General features: G+C 32.3%; 2 protein-coding genes across 2 annotated transcripts; one reads left to right on the top strand and one right to left on the bottom strand.

Annotated features, from left to right (window-relative positions):
• Window positions 1-128: 128 nt before the first annotated feature.
• Window positions 129-7,917, top strand: LOC123670933. Its single transcript, XM_045604527.1, has 5 exons — window positions 129-372; window positions 1,016-3,718; window positions 4,751-4,823; window positions 5,381-6,305; window positions 6,902-7,917. Exons 2-5 carry the CDS (start codon window positions 1,026-1,028, stop codon window positions 7,285-7,287), a joined length of 4,077 nt encoding a protein of 1,358 aa, XP_045460483.1. The 5' UTR covers window positions 129-372; window positions 1,016-1,025; the 3' UTR covers window positions 7,288-7,917.
• Window positions 7,918-8,971: 1,054 nt separating this feature from the next.
• On the bottom strand, window positions 8,972-21,382 carry LOC123670932. The gene is made up of 2 exons (XM_045604526.1): window positions 21,010-21,382; window positions 8,972-10,363 (listed from the first exon to the last, which is right to left on the bottom strand). Exons 1-2 carry the CDS (start codon window positions 21,212-21,214, stop codon window positions 10,089-10,091), a joined length of 480 nt encoding a protein of 159 aa, XP_045460482.1. The 5' UTR covers window positions 21,215-21,382; the 3' UTR covers window positions 8,972-10,088.
• Between the last annotated feature and the right edge of the window lie 4,788 nt (window positions 21,383-26,170).

The following is a 26,170-nucleotide window of genomic DNA, read 5'->3' as shown; positions in this document are numbered from 1 at the left end:
TAAGGTTAAAGTTTTAGGTGAAGATTTGCAAGATAGGTAATTCAAAATTCGGTAGTTCATAATTCACATAATTAGAAATTTCTCTATGATATTTCATATTTCAGACAACTTGCTTGGACAGGGACAGGTAATTTGATAGCATTTTGACAGCATTTTGACAGTTCAATTATTTATCGACATCGACTCGACTTTTTTGCATCTCAATTCTCAATTTACAATACTTTGTTATATTAAATTAATGTAGAAGTGATTCAATGAAAAATGGAGAATTTATATAGAAAATAATTCAACGGTTGGAAGAAAGGATTTGATAATAATTGTAGAGAAATGTTCATATAGATGTAATTATTGAGGTTAATTTCAGACTGAAAGGTCAGTAAGCTATGTTTACAAATGTTACCAGTTTAAAATGGAACTGTATAAGTTGATATTAATGAGTATGATTGGTTTTTATTTTAATTTCTTTGCAAAAATAATACGCAACTCTGAACCTCGACAATAACTTTCCAGAAAGAAATTCAATTATTGAGTTTTATTTATTTTTTATGCGAAAAATACTATTATAAATATTATATATTTTTTCATTTCAGTCGAATAAAAACCATCACTTTATTTCTCAATTTTCTACCACAAATACACCCTTTTTGACACCAAAAATTATTTGTGTTTATGTTTATATATTCAATAAAATGGTCCGAAATGTGTCATTATTTCTTTGAAAAAAATCCGATTCAAATACTGATTAAGATTAACCTTTAAAAAGATATGGTTCAATTGCTTAAGAATGTAAAGTAATAATTTTTCTCTTTTTGTTTATCAGTAGAATGCTTATTGCTGTAGATTTGTTAATGAGGAAATAGGTTTTCGATTTTCATAATGAATACATTTACTATTAATACTACTACTACTACTCAGTAAGTAGACTATTTTTATGAACCTGTAGAATGATTTTTGAGTAACTTTTAAAATGCATTATTTGTTGGATTATATAAACACAATTCCTCTTTATTTTCAGAAATTACAAAATGGAAGATGAAAACTCCTCATCTTTCTGTAAAGATTGTCAAATGATGTGCAGTAATTTGAATAGTTTTAAAAAGCACGTAAGAAAACGCCATCCAACTAAATTCTATCAACTCTTTCCCCTAAAAAGTGATTCATCTCCAAAATATACTTGTGATGATTGTAAACAGACATTTACTTCAAACCGTTCTCTTAGTACACATAAAAAATCATTTCATTCAGAATTTCAAAAGAATAGAGAAACACAGGAAAAAAATTGTTCTAGACGAAGTAGAATAGAGGATGAAGGTATAGAATGTAGTGATTGTGAAATAGAATTCAATGACTTAATTACATTTAAAAATCATATGAGGGATCACAGAGATAATAAAATCACTAAACTTAAAAAAGAGATAAAAGAATACACAATTGATGAATCAAATACCAGAGTGAATAAAAGGAAAAGAAAAAGTTCACTTGCCAAACTAGTTAAATCAGAAGAAGTGAGTTTCATTCCTGATGTTCATCCACTAGAAAATAATGAAACCCCAATTCGAAAAAGTACTCGGATAAGGAAACACATCTCTTATGCCAGTCTTATAAAGTCAAGTTCTGAATCTGAAGAAGAACCCTTAGCTTCTAAAATCAGTAATAAATGGAAGAAGTCTTCTAAAAACCATAATTGTAAAGATGATGATGTAGAAAATTTTGCTCAGAATAATTTGATAAAAATTCACTTGAAGTTGAGAAAAAAGGTTAAACCAAAAAAAACTTGGAAAAATTTTAATTTGCTTGAGAAGAAACATTCATGTGGAGATTGTTCAACTACTTATAATAGTTTGAGCTGTTTGAGAAAGCATATACGAAAGTATCATCCAACAAAATGGGCCGAATTAGCTCCTACCTTATATAAAAGACTGAAGAACTCTGAAAACTCTTTCAATTGTGCTGATTGCAAAACTGTCTATAGCAATATAATTGGCTTAAGAAAGCATATCAGGAAATATCACTCTTCAAAATTCAATGAATTAGCTTCCAAATTATACAAGAAGACACCTAAAAATTCTGAGAAAAAATTTTCTTGTCCAGAATGTGAGATCAAGTATTGTGTCAAGGCAAGCTTAAGAAAACACATACAAAAAGAACATTCCAAAAATATGTCTGAACTTATATCTAAAATATGTGAGAAAGAATCTGGTAACATCAAAAGAGATATTTCTTGTACAGAGTGTAATATGAAATACAGCAATATGAGTGCATTAAGAAAACACACAAGAAAGCACCACCCAAATAAGCTGCTAGAGCTTGGCCCAAAACTATATACATTTAAAAGGAATTTAGCTAAAAATATTCTAATGAAGACTCATAATTCTTTCAAAGATGGAGGTACTCACAATTTGCTTGATGGTGAATTAGTAGATATGTATAAGTACATGTGCAATGTCTGTTCGAGTAGTTATAGTAATATAAGTAATCTGAGGAAACATTTGAGAAAATTTCATCCAGAAATATTGTCTGATGTCGCTCCTCTTTTGAAGGATTATACTAGTTTCAAGTATCTTTGCGATTTATGTCCAAAAAAATTTAATTGTATCAGAAATTTCAAGTACCATCAAAGAAAATGCCATCCTGATTTTGCCCAACCCTTGAAACAAACTCAAAAGCATATTAAAATCAATAAATGTCCATTATGTACTTTTGAAAATACTGAACGAAAGAAGCTGTTGGATCATTTTAAGAACGAGCATGACATCGAAGTTTCTATGAGTCCAGTAGATGTAAAGAATCTAGAAGAGTTTTCTAAGTGGAAGGATTCATTTGAAAAAGAGACAAATACACGCTTTGTTAAAGAATATCATTTTTCATGTTTGTCTCATGATGTTGTTAGTTATATTTGTCATCGATCTGGCTATTATAATCCTAAAGGAAAAGGATTGAGACATATGAAGGCTCAGGGAAGTAGCAAGATTAATGGATATTGTCCTGCAGCAATAAAATTAAAAAAGATCAAAGATGGCTCAGTAAAAGTAACATTCTGTGGCACTCATATTGGGCATACAACAGACGTCAGTCATTTACATTTAACTCCTGCTGAACGGCAAATAATAGCTGAAAAAATAGCATTGAACATTCCATTCCCAGATATACTTGAGAGCATGAGAAATACTGTCTCAGAATCAGATTTCAAGCGTATCCATATGCTTTCTAAGAAAGATTTGTATAACATCAAGAGTAGTTTCCATCTTACTTCTCCAATTGCAAAAACATTGAAACCCCCATCAGAAAATGTTACTTTTGAAATATGGATTGAAGACATGAAAAAGAACGGTGATTGCATCATGTTTCATAAGCCTCAAGGTCATTTTATGGAAGAACATCCTAATTTGAAATCTGAAGATTTTGTTCTCATGATTATGAATCAAAACCAGAGAGAAAAATTGAAAAAATTTGGACATGATACCATTTGCCTAGACAGATCTTTCGATATCAACAGCCATCATTTCGAACTTGTTTCTCTTTTAGTGCTGAATGAAATGGGGGAGGGTTATCCCTGTGCATTTTTGTTCTCAAACAGACTAGATTTGGAGATTATGACACTGTTTTTCCATATTATAAAAACGACTGTTGGAAGTATTGATACTAAAATATTTATGTCTGATATGGTTGATTATTTCTACACTGCTTGGATTACGATTATGTCGAATGTTCAATTAAGGTAAGTTCTACAGTAATTAGACCATACAGAAATAGATATATTGATAACTGTTCCTTATTGATATGATCAAATGGCCATCGACTTAAGTTCTTCAGCCAGAAGCCAAATATTTGTCTAAGTATGTTTTTATCCTGAACATGCAGGGATAGTTGAAGGGACATTTCGTAATTTCAAAATTGTGGGTGTACGATCATCCTTTTGGAGCCCCCTCGAGAATCTTAAAGTGAACCGGTGTTCAATGAAATATAATTTTGGAGGTTTTGTTATTTTATTTATGAATAAACTGTTCTGAATATGAATATACAAATTTCTGTTCGGCATTTATTTCTCGTTTATCATTTGTTCAAAGACTAATTATATTCCTATTCAACATTTTGTAACACACAGCTGTGATATGAGAGTTTTTTATAATTCAAAAATAGAGGAAAATCTGCTATCATCAGAGGAGTGTAGCAACAGACTGGTTTTGCTCTTTTTAGAGCAAACCAATGATGGCAACTAATTGAAAACAGATGGCATTTAATTGAAAGACGGCAGTAACATTAATACTATAAGTGCTAATGCGACACCTGGCATCTTATTTGTAAATATTGTAATATTAATTCATTTTGAATTAGTATTTATCTCTATGGTATTATTCGGGCAGTTTTTCACCTCCAACCGGTAGAACAGTAACATAGATAATTTGTGTTACATCGTGACATCAAGAAGAGAACTTATGCAGATTTCTACTTACCTCTATTGTCATTAAGATTCTCGAATTCTCAATCTCAAAATGTTCCCCTCTAAATAAAAATTGTCCTGCTCTGTCATTTTCTCGAAAAACGCAGACTTTTACAAATTTCAGGCTGCATTGTTTTACGTGGGCCAGCCTGTAAATTGGAGAATAAGCTATTTTGATTTGTATTCAATATACTAAAATGAGTAAATATTTATCAAAATCCACGTTATTAATATTTCAAAATTTTATTTTTATTTGTTCTTTGAATTTTTTATCTAGGACTAAAATATGTATTTTTTTGTTTGTTTCAGATATTATTGTACATGGCAAATAGAGCATGCCTGGAGGAAAAAACTGATTATTATTAAATCGAAAGAGAAGCAGGTAATTTAATTATATCAAAATAATTTAATGAATCAACAATTCCACGCTCTCTAGCCATGGTCTAGTCGAAAATTGATTGTATTATTTTATTATTGTGTCGGTAGCTCCGTGTTGACTTAGCAACATTGAAAATAATTCAGCTCGATAAATCAAAAGGGGAAAGGCTACTACCCAAATTTTCAGAACATTCATTTGTTTTCTGTATACCTACCTCAACAGTAGCGCAAATGGGGCTACAGCCCTAACAGATACTAACAATTCAAAATTTTTAGTTTAATTGTAGAACTATGTTAATATTTTTGTGAGAACATTTGTATGTTGTTTAACAAAATGAACTATATTTATTTATATTTTAAATAAGTAATAACGAGTAATACCTATTTGTTTGGTATTGAACAAACTAATTCTCAATCAATACACATTCATTCGTCATATTTAATCAGAATCTATCCCCTGACATAAATATCACTTACTCGATTACAGATTTCACATTTCTAAGTGTGCAACTTGCTTTTTGAAAAATTAAAAAATTTTTGAGTACCATCTTTTACTTTTAGGAAACTGTTATCAATCAGTTAAAAGCAATACTACAAGAGAGAGATATAACCACATTCAAATTAATGTTAGAAAGCATTGTCAATCAATTGAATACCGAATCTTACGCATGGCATTTCTCGAGTTATTTACAAGATAGTTGTTTACAAAGGGAGGAGCTATGGTCTAGTGCAGATGGTGTTTTCATCGATTTAAAAACGCATCCCCATTTCGAAAGAATGCATAAAACATTGAACCATCTTTTTATGAACGGAAAGAATGCGAAGCATTTTGGCAAAGCACTGGGAGATATAATGAGGTTCATGAGGGAAAAACTGTTCGACAGAAATATATTAATCAATAGAGGAAAAATTAATAATAAAATGAAAATAGCTATTTTCCGGCATAAACTAAGTTTACACTCGGAAACTGATAGCATTGTGACAACAGATGAGGGATGGCAGATACCTTCAACTGAAACGTCCGAAGTTTACACCATCAAGGAAATGCCTGTAGTCTGCAGATGCGAATTTATCTGTCCCGAATGCAAATGCTGCATCCATAGATATTTATGTAGCTGTATTGATTCATTCGTGAAATGGAATATGTGCAAACACATCCACCTTCTTTGCCGCTATTTGAATAACTGTGTTAATAATAAAATTCAAAATGACACTGACATAAAACCACAACAGAATTATACCAAAGATCAAGCTCAACAGATACTGTTCGTTAAGGGACCTCAGATGGAATTTGTAAAGCATCAACCACAAGTTGAATATATAAAGCAACCTTTACAAATTGAATATGTTGAACAGTCTCAACAAGTAGAATTCATAAAACAAGCTACTGTTGAACAGGTTGAATTCATAAAACAGGCTCAACAAGTAGATTTTGTTAAGCAATCTACCCAAATGGATAACATACAAGTGCATCATATTCAAATGGGTAAGTAAATTTATTTCAATATTTTTCGCATTGTTACTATGAATGAATGTGTTGCAATAGGCTTTTTTCGTGTCCATTTCTGAGCCTAATGATCTGTGCTCAAAATGCTCATGCCTTCATCCTGTATCTGACGACTAAAATCCAATCGAAGTTTTTCCTCTAAAAGTCTAAAATGTCAACACAATCTTTATCTTTTAACGTAACATCACTCCTATAAGTAATACTTTTTGTAAATTCACTTATGTTTTGATGCTTATGTAATTACATTAATACAGAAAATGTGATATCAATCTCTCAGAAATTCAACAAAACAAAAGCAAGAATAACTTCATATACCACAAATGTTAAAAAGGCATAGTGTAACAGTGCCAACATTTGTAAGAACCTCTGCTCAGAAATTGACATGAAAATCACCAAAATAAATTTATTTTGATCTATATGATTTGGCAAAATTAAAATTTCTTTCTTAAAAAGAACTAATTGCCAGTTATAGTTATTATATAAGGAGTTCAACAAGTTTAATATTACTTTGGCGAACATTCAAACATCAGACTCATAGTATATTTCAAACATGTATTGGTATTTTCTCCTTTCAGAGAACCAAGTAGGTCAAGGGAATCAAGTTGAAAGCACCTACATATATTGTAACGAAACCAACCAGAGAGAAATGGATGCCATCTTGGCTGAAGTGAACATTTGCAATTTAGAAACTGTTCAAGTCACCCAAATACCAACTAGCTGTACTATACAAATACCTACATCTTGTACAGTGGTTCCACAAGTAGCACAGATAACTACAGACTCTTTTGGTGCAGTTGTTGATACGAAAGAATCTTTGAAAATGAAATTTTTAAAATTACTGGAGGAAGCATCATCGCCATCGGAATTGGAAGTGGTGCAAAAAATGTTAGCATCTATCACTCCAACACTGGAAGTCATCAAAGGGACTACTTCAAACCATCAGGTTCTATTTCCATTATAGAAGAACTAACATAGTTTTAAATGGGAAACAATAAATGAAAATTTTTGGAACTTTTACGCTATATTTATCCCGTTAAGTGAATGCTTAGTGTGAATGAATAAGTTTTCTGATTGTTATTTCTGTATTAGAGGAAAGTGGATATTTTTTTGTTCAAATATTGTAAATTTTTAATTTAATTTTGAATGCAATTCTGTGAACTTATTGTCCTAAGATATTTTTATCATAATTATCTTGATTTCTGAATGCAGCAGAGTCCTACACCCTTAAATTTGGACAAAACTTTTTACTGAAGTATTTCATTTTCACGTTTTCAGTTGCTTGTGATTTTCTGATGAAAGAGAAAAATACAAATGGATCTCACATTTGAAATAATTTATTTATATGAAATTCCAATTCCTTGGATATAATCTTTATTGAAATCAATTCACATATATCCTTCCTAATTTATATTTTATTTATATTTAATTTGAATTATGTTGAGTGGGGACTCGGAAGATGTTGAATCCTGATTTAAACATTAGAATAATTATCCATAATTTTTTATTTTATTTATATATACTTTTATTTAATTATATATAATAACTTGTAAGAATAATTATATTTCATTGTTATATCAATATGTTTGTCATTTCTTAGAGTTTTATTATTCACAAAGAGAAAGTTTCCCCATGAGAATGGAAGTTGTCCCATGTCATTTTCATGGATATATGTTCATTTTATTAAATAGCGCTACCTAAGGAAGAAAAGAGAAGTTCCGAGAATGCCGTGATCGAGTCACCAAAATTATCCCAAACAAAATTTAATCAGTGGATACACCAGTATTTTTAGACATTTCAAGGCGGTAGTTTACCGCGATCTCGTATTATTCCTGAGCACCAGATACTTTGGGTTAAAGTAACCAAACTCCTTTCATTTGTATTTAATACCGAAGATAATGTAAATGTAGCTATAAAATTTATATTGTAGTGAATCTGCCTACACGAGAGGTGGCGTTATGGGCTTCGCGACACACTCTAGTGTGGTCCCGGCGGGTTTATAGTAGTTGCCGCACTACAGCAGAGTCACCTCTCCACCATGTAGTGGAAAGGTGCATTTGGCAGAGGTCACTGGGTTGCCAAACTGAAGATTCCACCTCGGGGATGAAACATCACAATTCTCAGAGAGAGAGTACACTTTCAAATTTTGCTTGAGAAAGCCAAAATATATAGGGAACGTTACATCAAAAAGATTCAGTTTCTGTAGGTTTCTGAGGAATTCAAAAGGCAGAAAATATACAGCATGATTCATTTGAAATATAAAAGTTGATTATTTTCGATAAAAGCAAAGATCTAACAACAATTTATAAATTATCATCATAATATAGGCCATATCCGTTTCCGAGATGAATGAGGCGTTCCATACTTAGAACTCTCCTCCTGTTTCGTTGAAGTATTTCTCAAAAATTGTTTTGAAGCAGTTCTATAAAATAGTTTTATACCTTTTTGACAATATTTTTGCATGTATTAGGTATAATTGTAAAAAGATCTATTCTTTATAGTCTTTATACAATGCTAGTATCTTATAAGTTCTTATAATTTCTGCAAAATGATGGAAGAAACTGACTGATTTGCGTATTCAAAATAGTGATATAAGACCTCTTGATGGACTTTTAATGTAATTAGGAATAAAGAAAACACCCCAAAAATATAATAAAGATAATTATTTTCAAATAAATAATGTTATAATTCTGAAATAAATATAGGTACATATAAAATAAAATACAATATTCGACTGCATATAATGTAGGTACATCAGCCAAAAAAAAGTAGTGTTACTACTTCTACTACTTATAGGTACTTAACTACCTACAATATTAGTAAATGAAGACAAATATAAAATATACATAATGCCATTTCCAAATATTGGAAAGAGTGTATAAAATAACAGATTATTTGGTGTCATTTATAAATAAATAAATCTCATTCGCATATAATTCCATAAACCAACCCAATGATATCTGTGATTCTATGGAATAAAATAATTGCTCCACAATTTGAGCAGATTATTGAGGCAATTTCATACATATTAACAAACGCAATATAAGATTTTAATGGCTATGACCTTAAAGTAAATTTTCATTGTAAGGATTCATCGAATGAGAAGAATATCATCTTAATGTAAATTCAGTCTATTAACCAAAAAATTGCAAGGATTGGCTTTTTTGTAAAAGGCAATTCGACGCTCCTGCAATAGAAATCAGTGATATCGTTTTTACATCTAATCCATTTGAGTAAATCCATTTCCCGAATCTAATTTCCCTACTGTTGTAACTTTGGAACCCGATACTACCTATAGATACCTAGTTCAAAGTATAGGACAGCTGTTCAATAATTCATTTTCCTTTGTGTATTATATGTTTTATAATTATTATTATTATATTGTATTGTATATTGAGGAATTAATTCACCGTATGTTTTTTCATAGAAAAATGCTAGTGCTAGCTAGGGAAAATTATGCAATGTGGCTTAAGCGGAATAGTCTAACTAAAGTATCATCTTAGAATAATTCAGCATCAAATAAGATACGGGATGTATGTGTAGTGCGTTTCACCGATTATTATTTCAGGTACAATTAATTAATTCTCTTTGATCCATTATTTTCACCTCCAGTTAACTAGATTTAACTGACAACGTGAACATAGCTGTCAGCAGTTTGCTGCCAGAATTATTGTAGATACCCAAGAGTTTGGGCTGACAGCTAAGTTCAAATCGAGTGAACTGAAGGTGAAAAAAATGAGTCTTAACGTCTTTGCAATTGAATCATTATCCTTCCCATGGTCCATAGCCAGTCTGCGCAGGTGGTGCCGGTTCAGGTGGAGCTTGCGCCAACTTGATGATTATTTTCTTCTCATCCCCTTTTTTGTTCAGCATGTCGTACATCATCATCATAAAGGCACCGGCACCCATCAGCATGATGTCCTTCATCCAACCCAAAACGGTCATGGCCATCATCGGGACTGTTGCGTTGAACATATCCATGAGAGTGCGCATGAAGAACATGCTCATGCCACCACCACCGCCGCCTCCTTTTTTACGACCTGCAAAAAATTACTCGAGATGAGTTGTTTGCAATGTGTAATTTACTTAACAACATCTAGCAACGGTGCGAAGAAGAATGTTTATCATCCGACCGTTGAAAATGAGCGTTTTTGCGTGTTCATCCGCAGTATAAGAGATTTGCGTCAACAAGGTCAATGTTAGACGAGCATTGAAATTGAATTTGCATTCAGAGATTTAGTGTGGAAAAGTCCACACTTTTTCCATGGAAAGTATTTTAGGGAAGGAAAAATGTATTTTAAGAGGGGTTTATGCCACGTGGCTTTCTTGTGATCTGACAAAGTTCAACTACTCCTGTCTCCTCAGCGTTTTTGAGATCTCACCACTTTTCAGGATGAGTAAGGTAATCTCAAAAGGTCCTCTGATTTACCGTCTCTTCTACCACATGCATGAATTCAAAATAAGTTTTTATTTTTAATTTTAGACATAACGTATTTTCAGCCTTCGACAAGACTTCTTGTATAGTATTTTCATGTGAAAATTCATAAAAAATTATTTTTTTTTTGGGAAGTCATATCATGCATATATCGATTTTTCAAAAAAAAATCATCTTATTCTTTTTTTTGTTCATTCCAAAAAAAAAATTATAAAAAAGGACTTTCAACTATTTGAAATTAATGATAGTGAAAACCTCATATAAATCGATGGTCTTTAGTGTAAAATAAAGCGTACTAATTTTTGAACTGATAGCTGAAACGGTATAGATCCCTCTTAAGTGTAATTATTTTTTATGGATTCAAATTTGAATAATCGATTCTAGGGAATCTATCGATTCCTTCGAAAATATTCTAACTTCGAGAACTGAAGAATTCGGTGTACAAACTTAAGAGTCCGTTCACGCTGCGCAAATTCAGGCGTTTTCTTAACTAATTCGGTCTTGATTTTCTCAGAAACGGTAAACGCTATCGAGATGATTCAAAACAATATTGGAAGGTCTTTATCCCTTGTATGTTCGTTAGGTAATAATTTCACTTTAAGTTGCAAATTAATTGTTTTATTAACGTAGAAAGAACGATTTTCAATACCAATTTTGATTAATTTATTGTCGCTTCAGTTGAACTAAATTCGAAAATCTAATACAACATGGTCATAGCCTATTTTTTCTTCTTTCCAATGATACCAATAAGAAATATATTACATCATAGTTACTCAGAATTCTATGTGACGTTGTAAATCTGTTTCAAGTGCCAGAATTGTGAACTAAAAATCGTTGCTCCTCCCTGAGGGGCGTGGCTTGTAGCTATCAGGACCGTCTCTTAGGAAATATATTCTTGAAAACCTGAATTATTTGTCGCGAACAAAAAAAAATATTTTGTCGTTCAAAAAAAGCCATACGACCGATTTTCATGTTACTTTTTCGAATGAAAAACTTTATTCCTCGTGGAAGATTTTGGATCCAATAGTCAACTTATTACTTCGGACCGAAGGTTTCGTAAGTTTGAGAAAAAGGAAATGTTTGTTATTGAAGGAAAGCGATTTGGATTTAATGATGTCAGGTAAATTACAAATTCATTCTATCTGGGCTGAGGGCCTAATACGTTCACGATATATTCACCACAATAGTCAACGCCCACCCGCTCTAGCCCCTTCACGTCGCGACCCCTCTGCTGCCCAAGCAGTGTGGTGTAAACAGACTCTTAGGATTATCAAAGCCACACCGAGAGCCACACCCCTAAGGGATCCGTAGAAAGGATTTGCTAACGGTCGAATGGAAAACAGCCTGAATGCCCATAAAACTCGGCATTTCAGGGTGAATAATTCAATTGAGTTCAGTCCAGTCTACAACTACAACATATGTGCAACACTTGCACCGACAACAAGAAGAGTAAAGATTTTCACATCTGTTCCCGAGACCGGCGAAAAAGTACCTGCGACCGTGCCGCAACGACCCAAGTGTCCAGCGACCCTTAGCAAACGATTAGATCTAAATATCATCTTCTTCACACATTTTTAGTGGTTTGGAAAAAAATTGAATAAGTGTATTTATCCCGTTCTTTTATTTCCCTAATTTGTCCTTGGCCGTGAATTACTTTAGTCACAGTATAAGGATAACAACTCACAAGGTGATTTAGGAAATATGGAATGTAATGAACAATTAACGTGCTCAACTGAATTCTAATGAATAAGAGATGAAATATATGAATCGCATTCAGGTTTCAGATTCTTTTGCTGAGTTTTGATTTAATAAAACTCTCGAAAATTCCGGTTTTTTTTTTGATATGATTAAATAAAACAACCAGATGATGCGGATGAACCATTATTTCACTTTGAATAGATGTTGTAGAAATTCTCCATGCAAAGATGTTTGAGATTAGTGAATTGATAGAAAAATAATTTGTAAAATTCGTTAAAATTAAAAAAGTTATTTAATTCATTCTTCCTGGAATCCCGATTTCTCGGAAAAAGTAGATAAGTAATGTCGCCCTCCATTATTTGCCGTCCCTCCGAGGCAGGCCCTGCGGTTTCAGGCTATTTTGCTAAGTATCGACGTTTTGAAAAGCTTGAACATTTTGTTTTTTTCTTCTTTAAGATTATCGAGTAAAAGAAAAAGGATGATGGGGATGAATTATGATTTTAAATTCGAATGCGCCCACGCCCAACACTATATGATTTAAAAAATCAACTGCGAAATTCGTTGTAATTAAAAAAAATTATATTATAATATAATGTCACAGATTACTTGTTAGTCTGTGATAATGTGATAAAATATAGTATGCAATAAAAAAACTTGTTATATTTCTTGAGTAGGATCAATTGAAAATGTTGAAATGGAATCTTTTCTCGTATATTTTTCATTTCATTCTGAGGAATCAACAATCTGAGAGAATTGAAAAGAAAAATGATTCAGAAGTCGCCCCAAGTGGAAATAAAATTCGGCAACATTATCAAAGCGAACACCGACAAGCCTGATAAGTGCATGTGTTTTTTGTAGCATCAATAACTCGTAAACGGGATTACGCGACATCTGGATATTTATATGAGTATAATGCATAATGCGGCACCTTTGATAATAATAATATAATAATAATAAGAGAGTTTATTCAAGAAAATAAATATTATACATTAAACAAACTCTAAACTACTGTAGAGTTAATTTTTTACATTAACTGTGCACAGTGCTAACATAAATATTTTTCTTTAATTCTGCCGCAAAATATATGTTTTTCTAATTATATACACTCCCATAAATCGTGTTCTCCATCGTAGATACGAGCCTGCATTTGTGAAAATCGAAGATCATGTAACGTTTTTTTTCCTTTTTTTTCTTTGTCAAGTCCGGGTATGTGTCAAATCCATTTTGTATTAATGTCGAAATCGAGTATTTTATAAAGTTTTTTGATTAATTATTTCATGTAATTTTGTTCTATCAAATTTCATAATCCATTTTTTTATTTCTAGTTTGAAAGATCTCTTATTTTTTAGTTTAGATATTTCATCGGGTACTAAGGGGTACAGTCTTGGGGCTATGTAGTCGCAGCATCCTTGACCAAGCCTTTTCTTTGATCTTGGGCGTTCAAAATTTCTATCAGCTGCTCTGGTACGATATCGGTGATCCTTCTTTTTTATATGAATTTTTCCCTCAAAGATGTTCATAATGATCTTCAGCGCAAATATCTGCCTAATATCGGGTACTTTGGCTAGTTCATAGAGTTGTTTACTTGGGAATATTTTTGGCTTACCGTGTATTATCTTGAGAAAATACTTCTGTAGTACATCTAGTCTTTTCTTGTGACTGTCCAGTACCCCACCCCAACCTATCACGCCATATGACAACTGTGGCTGGACGAGAGCATTATATAGCATATTTAGGTGTTTAGTACTATTGATATTCATTCTTATATGTTTGAATTTGTACAATATACCACGTAGTTTCCTCGTTAAATAAATCATGTGCTGGTCCCACTTTAGGTGTTTGTCGATTTCAATGCCGAAATATTTCACGGAATCTGCTTTGGGTATAACTAACTCTTCGTTGATATGCAAGTTTTCCAGATCTTCAGCTCCAGATTTACCCGATGTAAATGGCAAGTACTTTGTCTTACTTTGATTTAAGGTGAGTTTATTTAGTTGTAACCATTTATATATCTTCACAAAATCTATCTTCACTCTTTCCTCCAGATGCGACCATGATTCTCCCTCGTATATAACCACAGTGTCATCAGCGAAACCTATAAACTGTCCCTCACCTCTCATCTCCAGTAGACTATTTATGTATATGAGAAAGAGAAGTGGTCCAAGAACCGTGCCCTGTGGAACTCCAAAAGTAATCGTCCTTTCTTCACTCAGTTTATTATTTACCATTACTATTTGTTTTCTGTTTGTAAGATAGCTTCTGACCAGGTCGTGCATTGATCCGCGGAATCCGTAGTTATACATTTTTTCTAAAAGTTTTTCATGGCTTACCGTGTCAAAAGCCTTCGCAAGATCAACAAATACAGCCAAAGTTGGGATATTTGTATCTATGTTTTCATATAACCTAGTTGTTAAAGTTTTTATTGCATCTTCTGTTGAAAGTCCCTGTCGAAAACCATATTGATTTCTTGACAATATTTTATTTTTTTCCAAAAAATGTATCATCCGTACTTTAAGCAATCTCTCAAGAATCTTCCCTATATTCGAAATTAAAGTGATCGGCCTATAATTCGTCATTTCTGATTTATCCCCATTTTTGTATACCGGTTTCACAATACCAGTTTTTAAGATTTCAGGAAAACAACCACTCTGGAAGCCAGTGTTCACCAGATAAGTTAGAGGCTCAGCTATTTCATCTTTTATTTCTTTCAGCGTTTCGGCTTTAATTCCATCAAATCCGGTTGACTTTTTATTTTTTAACTCTGATATAGCCCTAATGATCTCTAGCGGCTCTACAGGAGCTAGATAGAAAGAACTATCAATTTTAAAATCGGTTTCGAGGAAATCATCGGGAGTTTTTATTTTGCTAGAATATGTTTCACCTAGATTTGTGTAATACTCATTGAAAGCTTGTGCGATCTCAAAATCATCTTCAATTTTTTGTTTATCTTCTGTTTGTTGATGGTTTTTGATTTTAATTAAATTTATGGATATTCCTTCCTGTTGACCTGCTGACCGAATTAAATCTCATTCGGTACTTTGAATTTCTATACACATGTGATTTTTTTGATCAAGCTTGAAATGCCGCCCTGTCCCCTGTCTCCCCAAAAGGCCGCAGCTAGAAAAAAATGTCGGGTGGGTCCGTTTTCTAGAGTAATATTGCGACCAAAAATTGTACAAATATATAATTTATATACAGGATGTTCTACAACTGATGCGACGCTCTTTTATGTTTAAGCGCTGAAATTTTGGATTGTTTTTCGACAGTGTTATAAGCTTCCTTAGAGCTTCATTCTCAAATTATTTGGATATACTTACACAAGATATTCCAAAAAAGTGTAAACAATCAAATACATGTTTTTTCTTATGGAATACTCTGTTTTTTGTTCGAAGTTTTATATGCTTAAGACTTATCTTTTTTTCGATTTTACACAAATTGAAAGGTCTTTGTAGAAATCTAATGACTTCAAAATTAATGAATTTATTTAAATGATATTTTGAAAGTTTATCCTAGAAGAATGGAGGTAAGACGTAAGTACTAACTTTTTGATAATAGTTTAGAACTCTACTGGTTGTTCAAAATGAGACAATTAATTGATGACTCATTCAAACGTTAATATCGGTCGTATTCCAAATGGCATAGCCAGTATTTTATTTTTTTATTGGTATCTAAGCTAATTTAATATCTTTGAAATATTGTCTACCAAATGAGAAAGTAAAGGGGTGTGCCATTTGAAATAAGTACAATGTTAACATTTGAATAAGTCATCAATGAATTGTCTCTTTTTGAACACCCAGAAGAGTTCTCAATAATTATCAAAAATTCAGTATTAACCTCCGTTCTTCTAATATCCACTTTCAAAATCTCATTCAAATATATTCAAATAAACTTTGAAGTTAATAGTTTTTCCAAAGACCCTTCAATATATGAAAAATGGGTAAGTTTTGAGTATATGAAAGTTTGAACAAACCTGGGTTCATTTATTTCATGCAATCAGAAAATTTGAAAAAAGGGCGTTCCATAAGAAAGAACATATATTAGCTTGTTCAAACTTTTATGGTGTATTTCAGAACACTTTGCGAATGTAGCTTTGATGGAGTCTAATGATACTGTGCGCGTGTAAAAAAAAATCGAAAATTTCAGCGATTAACCGTGAAAGAGCGTCACGTCAATGGTGAAACACCCTGTACATATATTCCAAAAAACAAATCTGATTGAATGCAATGCAATAAAATTTGGTAGACTAGAGGAAATAATGTATCTACATATAATTATAGTGATTCCCCAGGTAAGTTTGATGGGTCAAAAAAAACTTATTTACCACAGTTTTTATGTAGATAAGTGAATAAATAAAATAAATAAATAAATTCTCGTATAGAGAAGGCTCATTCTAACACCCGTTCATTCAAAAACTCGCCACTTAGTGGCTCGTTTTTTGAACTTGAACTTTTGCAAGAATATTAATGCCTTCTGCACTTGTATTATAAATAACTATTCCTTCATAGAAAGGGCAAGAATAGGAAGAGCAAGTTATATCTTTCAAAAAATGCCAATAGTTGAATGTATCAGTTTCAAGGACATGTTCCGATATTTCTATCAAAATGTCAATGTTTGTTCTGAAGGAAATATCCGGTTCTGTAAATCAAGCTTGATTCTTCGACACACTTTTGCTCTAATAGGGAATTTTAATAGCAGGAATCTGTGCTTTTATTAGAATATTCATGACTTACGGATATCGTAGATAAGTCATAAAGTGTGACCCTAGAAACTTTTGTTCAAACTAACTATCGCTTGATGTTTATTCATATTTTAATTTCACAGACTCGAAAAAATGTGTGAAAATTTTTTATAGCTTTAGGAGGGTTCACCATAGTGTCGAATACAGTTTCACTTGTTGAGTATGTTTACCAAGACGCTTTTGGTGTTTTACATTGAATGATAATGACGCAGTTTTATAATTTCTCAAGGGCGCAGTTGATTATATTTTGCTCGAACTAAAACGATTCGTTTCGAGTGTTTTGATTCATTTATGAAAAATTCAAGCTTAAAATCAATTATGTCTGTCCGGTAAACTGTCGTGTACACGATAAGTCGAGTAAAAACATTGAAAGTGTAAAACTTGTTTCAATCATGATTAACTGACAATAATTATAGTAATGGCTGAAAGAGTTAGCATTTTGTTTTGTTTATTTAAAATATGCAGATTCAATCGGGATGAAGATATGCATCCGTATAGGTATGTAGAATGACATTTTTAAGCCTCGCACAAAATTTCATGTTAATCACCTCACCAGAACAATAGAAAATTCTAGAAGAATATAAAAAATATTAATTAATTTTCTGTGACCTAATTTGAGATTTTGAATGTTGATATTAAATAATAATTTCAAGCATCCTGCAAAATTCCAAGCAATATCAGGACCAGAAAAAATTAAGAAGGATATTGGAAAATAAATAACCAATATTTCCGAGACATCGAATCCAGAATATAAAAAAATGAGGAGAGAATTGCGCCCTTGAAGACCACATATACATATAAACAGTTCTGTAGTTTTCATGGGCAGAATTGGTGCATGAACGAAATAACGCTCAAAAGCTCCTGATTCGACTAAAGCGCTTTCTTCATTTTTTTATATTTTGCGTTTCCATTAAACAAGAAAATTATTTTGAAAAAGTGATGATTGACATTGTATGGAAAGTATCACTGAATTTTATGTTTTTATGACATGTCACAGACTAGGAAGTTTCGAATTAATCATACTTGATTAATTAAAAAATTTATAGTGGAAATTTCGTGGAAAAATACATAATTTCTAATTCAAGTGCATAAAAACTCCTAATTTAACGTCCGTACATCTCTGAATTTATTATTTTCATCTAGATTCTTCATTTAGGGAACCAACCCCGAAACTTTGTGCGTGTAATAAACCCCTTCTTTTTGGGAGTTTATATGTCAATGGAACAGCGGCTTTCCACTAACTACATAAAAAAAATATGATGTTATTATAATATTCCTCAGGATGAGGAATATTGTGGGATTCGACCTGTCGCATAATAGAGACAGTTCTTTCGTGTGTTTATTTTTCCCTTTAAAGGATGCAGGGCCGCCGCCATACATTTTGGCGCCCCGGCAAAATAAAATTTCGCCGCCTTAGAGACAGTTCTTCGTGTGTTTATTTTTTCCTATAAAGGAAGGATGTGATAAAGATTGAAAAAAAATATCTGAATGTTTCTGATGAAAGAAAATCGGAACTAATATTTGGCTCAGATAATGCCTAGTAAATTTAGGAAATTAGGAAATTCATATTATTACAAAGCAAATAACTCTTTCCAAATTATCAAAAAACAACAACAACAAAAGAAAATTAATTAAACACTTATCAATATTCGTCTAATAGTTGGGAAAATTCAGAACTTTGGACTTTCATACTTATTTGTTTTTTTGTTATTCTTGAATCAGGAGAATTTCTCTCAATATTATACCAAAAAGTTAACTAAAATTTTTTGACATGATTTTCCCTTGTTACCGGAATCCTTTTGGTACGGTTTAGATAATCTTTAGTTTTGTTTCATTCGAGATGAATATTAAAGAAAAAATTATTTTCACTTTGCCAAAAATATTAGAGTTTTCTTCAAACTAATTTTTTCTTTTTTCCCCGAAACCGATCGATATTTTTTTCTTATGCCAGTTACTAACGACTCCCTTGAGTCCCGGATCGATACTGCCTTACTTTTTCTATTCCTTTTCAAAAACTGATCTCTAATAGGGGGCTTAGTTGAGGGAATCAAAAGCAATTCATGTTGTATACAAATATTTTCTCAGAAGAATTATTCCGTTCGAAAATATTGGATTATCATAACTGCGTATTTGAACCTTAAAAGACAAATATGAAAACCGTGTTAACTACTCAATTTATGTGGCATTAATAATCAATATATTTGTTCGAAACAAAGGAACTGCTGAAAGATCTAATTTTGAGTCATCAATTATCCGAACCTCTCAAAGATCCGTAGAATGAGTTTTTTCCAATTTCTGATTTATTATATGCGTTATAGTTCATCTTGAAACAGAAGAATATAGTCTATATGTAATAATTACATTAATTTTCCCGGAAAAGTTGATAACTGTAGGTGAAAAGAGAGATAATAACACTAATAACAGATGCTACAAATTATGAAGTGGTATTGCCATTAGATATCAATTGAGAATGGTACAGATGTGGATGGATCTGCTGCAGTTCACTGACAGTTGGTACTAGTTGCATGATGTTTATGTACCTAGGTAACGATGTGATGCATCAGGTCTACCTAATTGCTTCCGAGTCGATGATAGAAGAAGCTTCATGATTTTGATTTGATTTGATATTTTCGGTATGGAAACAATTTTTGGCCCCTTTCGAATTTTCCGCGAGCAAAATGTAGTTCAGACTATTCTGAATAACTTTTGTTTTGTGTCTGTTGGTGTATGTCGGTCTGTGTGTCGGCAAATCCTTGTAATAGCTTTTATGTCTTCAATTCTCAACCGAATTTGGTGTGGGTATCCTGTTTGGGCTGTAGATGGCCCCATAAAAATTTCAGGTTTTCCGGAAATAGAGTACGCGTTTATCATACGCCAATTCAAAATTCCAGGTGCATCCATATTTCGAGTCACGGACCTTACCAGTAAAAACACATGTTTTCCTAAAAATTCGTATTTATTCTTCAACAAAGTCATCTTTAAGAGTGTTACATGTACCTACTCCCAACATTTCTCTAACTTTTCAATACCTTTTCTGTATAAAGATTCGACTCTTCTTTCGGAATAGGCTTCAACCTGGACAATCACATATTCATTAAATCAAATTCAAAACAATTCCACAAAATACTATGTGTTCGATAATTTTTTCTCGCAATTAACAAAATTACATGTTCCTAAATGCTTTTGCATTATATTAGTAATCCTTATAATAAACCTTTCAGGTAACCCAAAATACATCCTTAGAAGTGTCAAATTATGATTGTTCGCTCGGTCGGAGGAAAAAGGAAAGCTTTTTTTTCTTTTCCTTACGATTTTTTTGAAAATATTTCGTTGTTCAAACCTTCTCATGACAGTAATGAACACGAAAAACAAAGAATCACCAATTTGCTGCAGTCGATTGAACGTTATGCTCTTACATAATATCCATAAACCCCCTTTATATACAGTGTAGTCCAACTAAAACTCAACACCTCGATTTGCCGGATGTGGAAAACAACAAATGTTGGGGAACAACTTTTCCACTTTTCGCAACCCTATAACAACCCTTTTTTTTTAATAGGGGTTGCGATAACTAATTTTGAAATCGGGCACTATATGACCCTTGAAGTTCGCTTCAAAATTTCCATCGATAATAAAATGACAGGTAAAATAGTCGAATATTACTTTAACTACCAAATACAAAAAATAAGTTCTCCGATATCCATGAAAGAAAAATAAATAAAAAATAAAATTAGCGCTTTCTATAGTTTTCTATCAAAGAGTAGGGTGCAAAATTTTCCATCCACATGAAAGAAACTCCCTTAAAACATGCTTACCAGTGAAAATCATGCTCGTTAAGGCTTTCGAAAGGTCCTCCAGACTGTAGTGATCTTTTTCAGTCAACTTTTTCGCAATTAAACTTCCATTATTTCTATTGTCTTCTTTTTCGTTGACCTCTCCACACTGCACTTGAGTCATCATGAACAACACAACGAGAATAAGTAAGCACACTTTACTTTCAAACTTTAAATTTTGAGACATATTGCTCCTTTCCGAAGATATTAAATTTATGAAAAAAAATATCAGAATAAGTTCTTCCGATGCTGTTTTTCTACCAAAACCGACCACGTGAATCTTGCCGGTGTCTGTTGATGTTTCCGCGGAACTTCTTAGACCGTCTGCAACTTGAAGACGAATGAATCAAGTTACCTCTTTTCTTATCTTGACGATTCGCAGGTTGCGCAATGATTTGGGTAATTATATCTTGTTCCGTGCATTGCATATGATAACGGAGCGATCTAAGGCAATCATTAACCTAATTTGGTTCAACCAGGTATCGTTAGCGATTTTTTTTGCACCAACTGACTCAATTTAATATCCCTAGGACATTGGTAATAGAAGAGATAAGAAAAGGACAATCCAAAGCTCGTTACTTGGTAACAGCCCAAAGCCGAAGGCTGAGGGCTAGGTTACAAAGATGCCTACGAGCATGAGAATTTTGTCTTCAAATTATGAGGCATATGTTAATGCCCGAAGGATATTCGGCGGAAATTCAACTTTGAATGACATTGTATGATATATCGTTGAATTCAGCGTTAAAAGTTATTTCGAAAAATGTCATAAAACATGCAGGTCCGTATTGAAAAAAATGAGGTTGAGGGTGGCCCAGAGTGTACGAAACGTTGGATACGAAATCTGATTACGTCAAATTTACTGTCGAATGAAGAATTCCGGTAACATTTTTTGATGATATTTGAAATAAAGTGGGAAAAAAAGAAAAATCAAAATGACACAATTTACTTTTCTTATAATATCTCAATAACCGGCCCTGATAATCTCGATTTGTTTGAACTGCTTGATAATGCTTCTATGCATGCAACTTTTTCTCCATTTGACCGACCTTCTAACTCTTATGGTTTAAGAGTTACCAATACAATCCCATTAAAAAAGTGGCCACCCTGTATATCAGACTTACTTATGTAGTGGAAGATCTAAGGTATCATTAATTTGCTATCGATTGAGCCCTATTTATTGATAACAGAAAATCTACAGTTTCCGAGATATTTGATTTTTTGTGTTTTTCAAAAAATTTCTCACCTTACTTAATTTTTCGTTCATTTTATCTACGTTGACCAACTTTGATTTGAAATTTGGATTATTTTCATCAAAAATGTGTATGATATCAATGAAAAAAGCAAAACTATGCAGTATTAGATGTTGAATAAGAATTGGTATGATTTGGAAGTTGGTATATAGAGAAAATAATAGTAAATTTATGATATATTTTTGCCTACAACTTTCGAATTCCACAATTAATGTATGACAAAATTATTTCGAATATTTCCCTCCTGTCAAAAATTCTATGTATCTGGAGAACAATTATCGAAAATTACAGCGATAATTGCATTGTAGGAAGCGAAACTGCACTGCGATAATTGTTCTGTTCATAGATGCATAGTTTGACAAGTGATGTAACAGTTTATTCGGGAAATATTCCCCCGAATTACACTCGTGCATCAAAATGACCGGATAATTTCGCATTCCAGCGTGTTTTCTTTGAAAAACTGCATTCGGTCATTTTCATTTTTGGAGAAAGAGCCCTCCACCTTCGGTGTCGGGCTCTTTCTCCAAAAATGAAAATGAACTCATGCAGTTTTTATGACAACACGCTGTCATGCAAAATTATCGGTAATTTTGATGCACTTGTGCAATTACCTACGAAAATTTCTTCTTTGTTTCATTAAAAAAGTTTTCGTTAGAATGCTGGCAGTAATTTTGTTTCAGCAGATTTTTATTTGAAAGGGGAAATGAGCAAAGAAAAGAAAGTAATGAATTAAATATTCTTTTATTGTAATTAAACTCAAAATGTTATTAGAAAATGTGTTCAAAATTTATTTTTGAAATGACCTTCACTATTCCTTATACAAGCACGTGCCCTTTTTCTTATTCCTTTAGTTGTTACTTTCCGCCTGAAATTTCCTCTCAATATTCTCTCTACTTCATCGGTTCTAACGGTGTTAGATCTGGACTTCTCGCTGGCTACGAAAATAATCCAAAATTAAAATCAAATTTTAGACGTAGAAAGAATTGACGAAAATTAAGTAATGAGAGAATTCTTAAAAAAATCACAAGAACTCAAATGTTCTTTTTCATTATTTTGCGTAAACTGTGGATTTTTGGTTAACACTAAATAAATGGCTCAAACGACAGCAAATGAGTGATACTAACACGTCCTCCAAGGTTCACGTCTAATTTGGAAATACCCTGTATATTTGAAACTTGGCTATATTTAAAAAAATAATCAAACTCCTGAGGAAATTTTTAAAATAAAATTAGGAGAAATTGACCAGGTTACGGCAGAGTACAATAAAATTAATGATACAATTTGATATGTTCCAGTGACATACTAGAAAAGAATAATGAAGTTCACTAATGAGATAACGCTTTATTCGACTAAGAGAGCAAAATCATAAAACAAATATGTGATTTACTCCTAATTTGCAAAGGAAAATGGAAAATGTTATACGCAATTATTCTTTGAATATTTGTGGAAACCAAACCACACCGTTATTATATTATGTCTTTTCAGGAGCTTGGAGATGCATTTTGTTTCAATTCTTTGACAAAATGTGAGAATTCATTGTGTTTAATAATGGATAACAACAATGTTATCTTCAACTTTAAATCCATGCAGAAGAGAGTGAATTCATTATAATCTGAGAAAATGTTTTAGCACGAAGGAATCTTTCATTGCCTTAAATTTGCGATTATTTATTAGGTGTACAACTTTGCTTCCACCGTTTTGCAATAGTTGGCTGTAGCGGTAAGTGGTAGATGAAATAAATAGATCGCAGATGTCATACAATAAGCTAAGGTATTTGTGAACATAACGCCATCGAAATATTAGAGTCGATTTGTGTCTGGATCATAAAGTTATTCTCGATTGAACATGTCAGCTTACGGACCAAATACTCGTCATTTGCGGGAGGTTTTAATGTTCTGCTTTAATATGAATAAATCTGCGGCTGAGGCTCATCGAATGCTTTCAAATACATATGCTGAGGCCGCTATTAGTGAAAGAACGTGCCGAGAGTGGTTTCAACGCTTTAAGAACTGTAATTTTAACGTCAAAGACCAGCAAGAGGTGGAAGAGACAAGGTTGATGAAGACTCGTCTCTCAATCTAAAGTACCTGTTCCACTTGGCACACTTGCGTCTTGTTTTAGCAGAGAGCATAATAATTCAAGTCTGCCACCTGCAAGGGAGAAGAAAATAAAAGACTGTAAATAACTTGGGGTAAGTTATTATCAATGAAAGATTACTAAAACTACTACTACTACTACTAAAGGAAGAAGTCATTGATGAAAATGGTATAGAATTGGCTTGAGATTTCGGGTGTATATATAAAATATACATTTAAGTAAAACTTCATACAGAATTATAATTTCGTTTAGATAGCGTAAACAGAACCAAAAAAACTTCAAGATAATATCGAGAAAAAATCTAATATTTCATCGACAACAGATCCGACACCCTTGAAGACCACATACAGGGTGATTCACCGGGATGGCCTATTAGACGTTTATGGAAAACTAATTATAATTTTGAGCTGAAAATTTGCATATTGGGGTTTGAGACAATGATCTTTCTCCCTTTTATATTATCAGATCTCTTTTAGTTTCTTTCTGTGTTTCCAAAAGTCACAGACTACTCCACACAGTTATAAATTGCGGTTTTTTCTCATTTAAAGTTCTTCCTCGAGAACTCCTAAAGTATTCATTTTAGATATAGGGTTTGCTTAAGTAACCCCAGTGTTTTTCACGTAGAATCGACTAAAATAAAAAAAATATATCGGTTCTAATTTGAAAATTTTGTGTTTTGATGAATTTGAGTTGGCCAAGTTCATGATCTTCTTATAAACATCCTTTACATGTTTGGTCCAAACTGCAAATGGTCTACGTATTTGGAGAGACGGAAAAGAAAAAAAAATGAAAAAAGCTCTTTCTGCCGAAATATTCAAAAAAATGTGAATCCTCATCGCCACCATTTTTTTCATAAGAATCCCATTAACTCACGAACCGTTGAGATTTTACCCAAAATATGGCATATTGCCGAAATTATCCTCAAAAAAGCTATCTTATGATGTAAAAATTTACTGGGTGTGCCATTTGAAATAAGGAAGTAGTAGCCTCAAGCCTGTTTCCGATATAACTGGAAGTTGTAGAGATCTGTAAATATTTTAGGGGAAAAGATTATTGTCTCAAACCCCAATATGCAAATTTTCAGCTCAAAATTTGAATAAGTTTTCCATAAACGTCTAATACACCATCCCAGTGAATCACCCTGTATATACCTATACATTTACAGTTCTATGGTATCCGAGACAATTGGCGTTTAAAACTAACGTTTTCACCTCAGTGCTTTCCTCATTTTTTAAAACATAATACAGAAACTCTTTGTGAATTTTGTTTTTTTTACGCACCTGTGTAAAAATAAAGTCTGACGTCATCATTCATTTGAGATCTCAAGACCACTCTCGGCTCGAAATTTCAAAATAGCAGACATTTGGGAAAATTGATAGCCTACTGTTTCTTGGAACAAGCATGCAAAAATACTACAAATAACAATTTATTATTGCTTTTTATCTGAAAGAATATATCAACTTAAGATAAATATGTTGCATGTTTAAAAAGTGGATTTTCATTTTGGAATTGATATAAAATTATTATCAACTATTGAGGCTAGTCTTTCAAAAAAAATTATACTGAACTATATCAATAGTAAACGTGTATTATTGTCAGTATTATTGACAAATTTATCTTTGAATTATATCATTTTTCAGTTTGTTCTGTCAATGAAATTCTGATATTCAAAACATAAATTTATTTTAAAAAAATATAAAATAAAATTATAAAAATGAAAAAGCTTGATGAATTCGATTTCATAATTTTATGTCCAACTATCAAATATAGGTAATAGGTAAAAATTTTCGCGGCAT

Source organism: Harmonia axyridis, chromosome 1 (assembly GCF_914767665.1).
Source record: "Harmonia axyridis chromosome 1, icHarAxyr1.1, whole genome shotgun sequence".
Taxonomy (NCBI): Eukaryota; Metazoa; Arthropoda; class Insecta; order Coleoptera; family Coccinellidae; genus Harmonia; species Harmonia axyridis.
The sequence above is the reverse complement of the archived record's forward strand: the minus strand, read 5'-3'. Positions and strand labels throughout refer to the sequence as shown.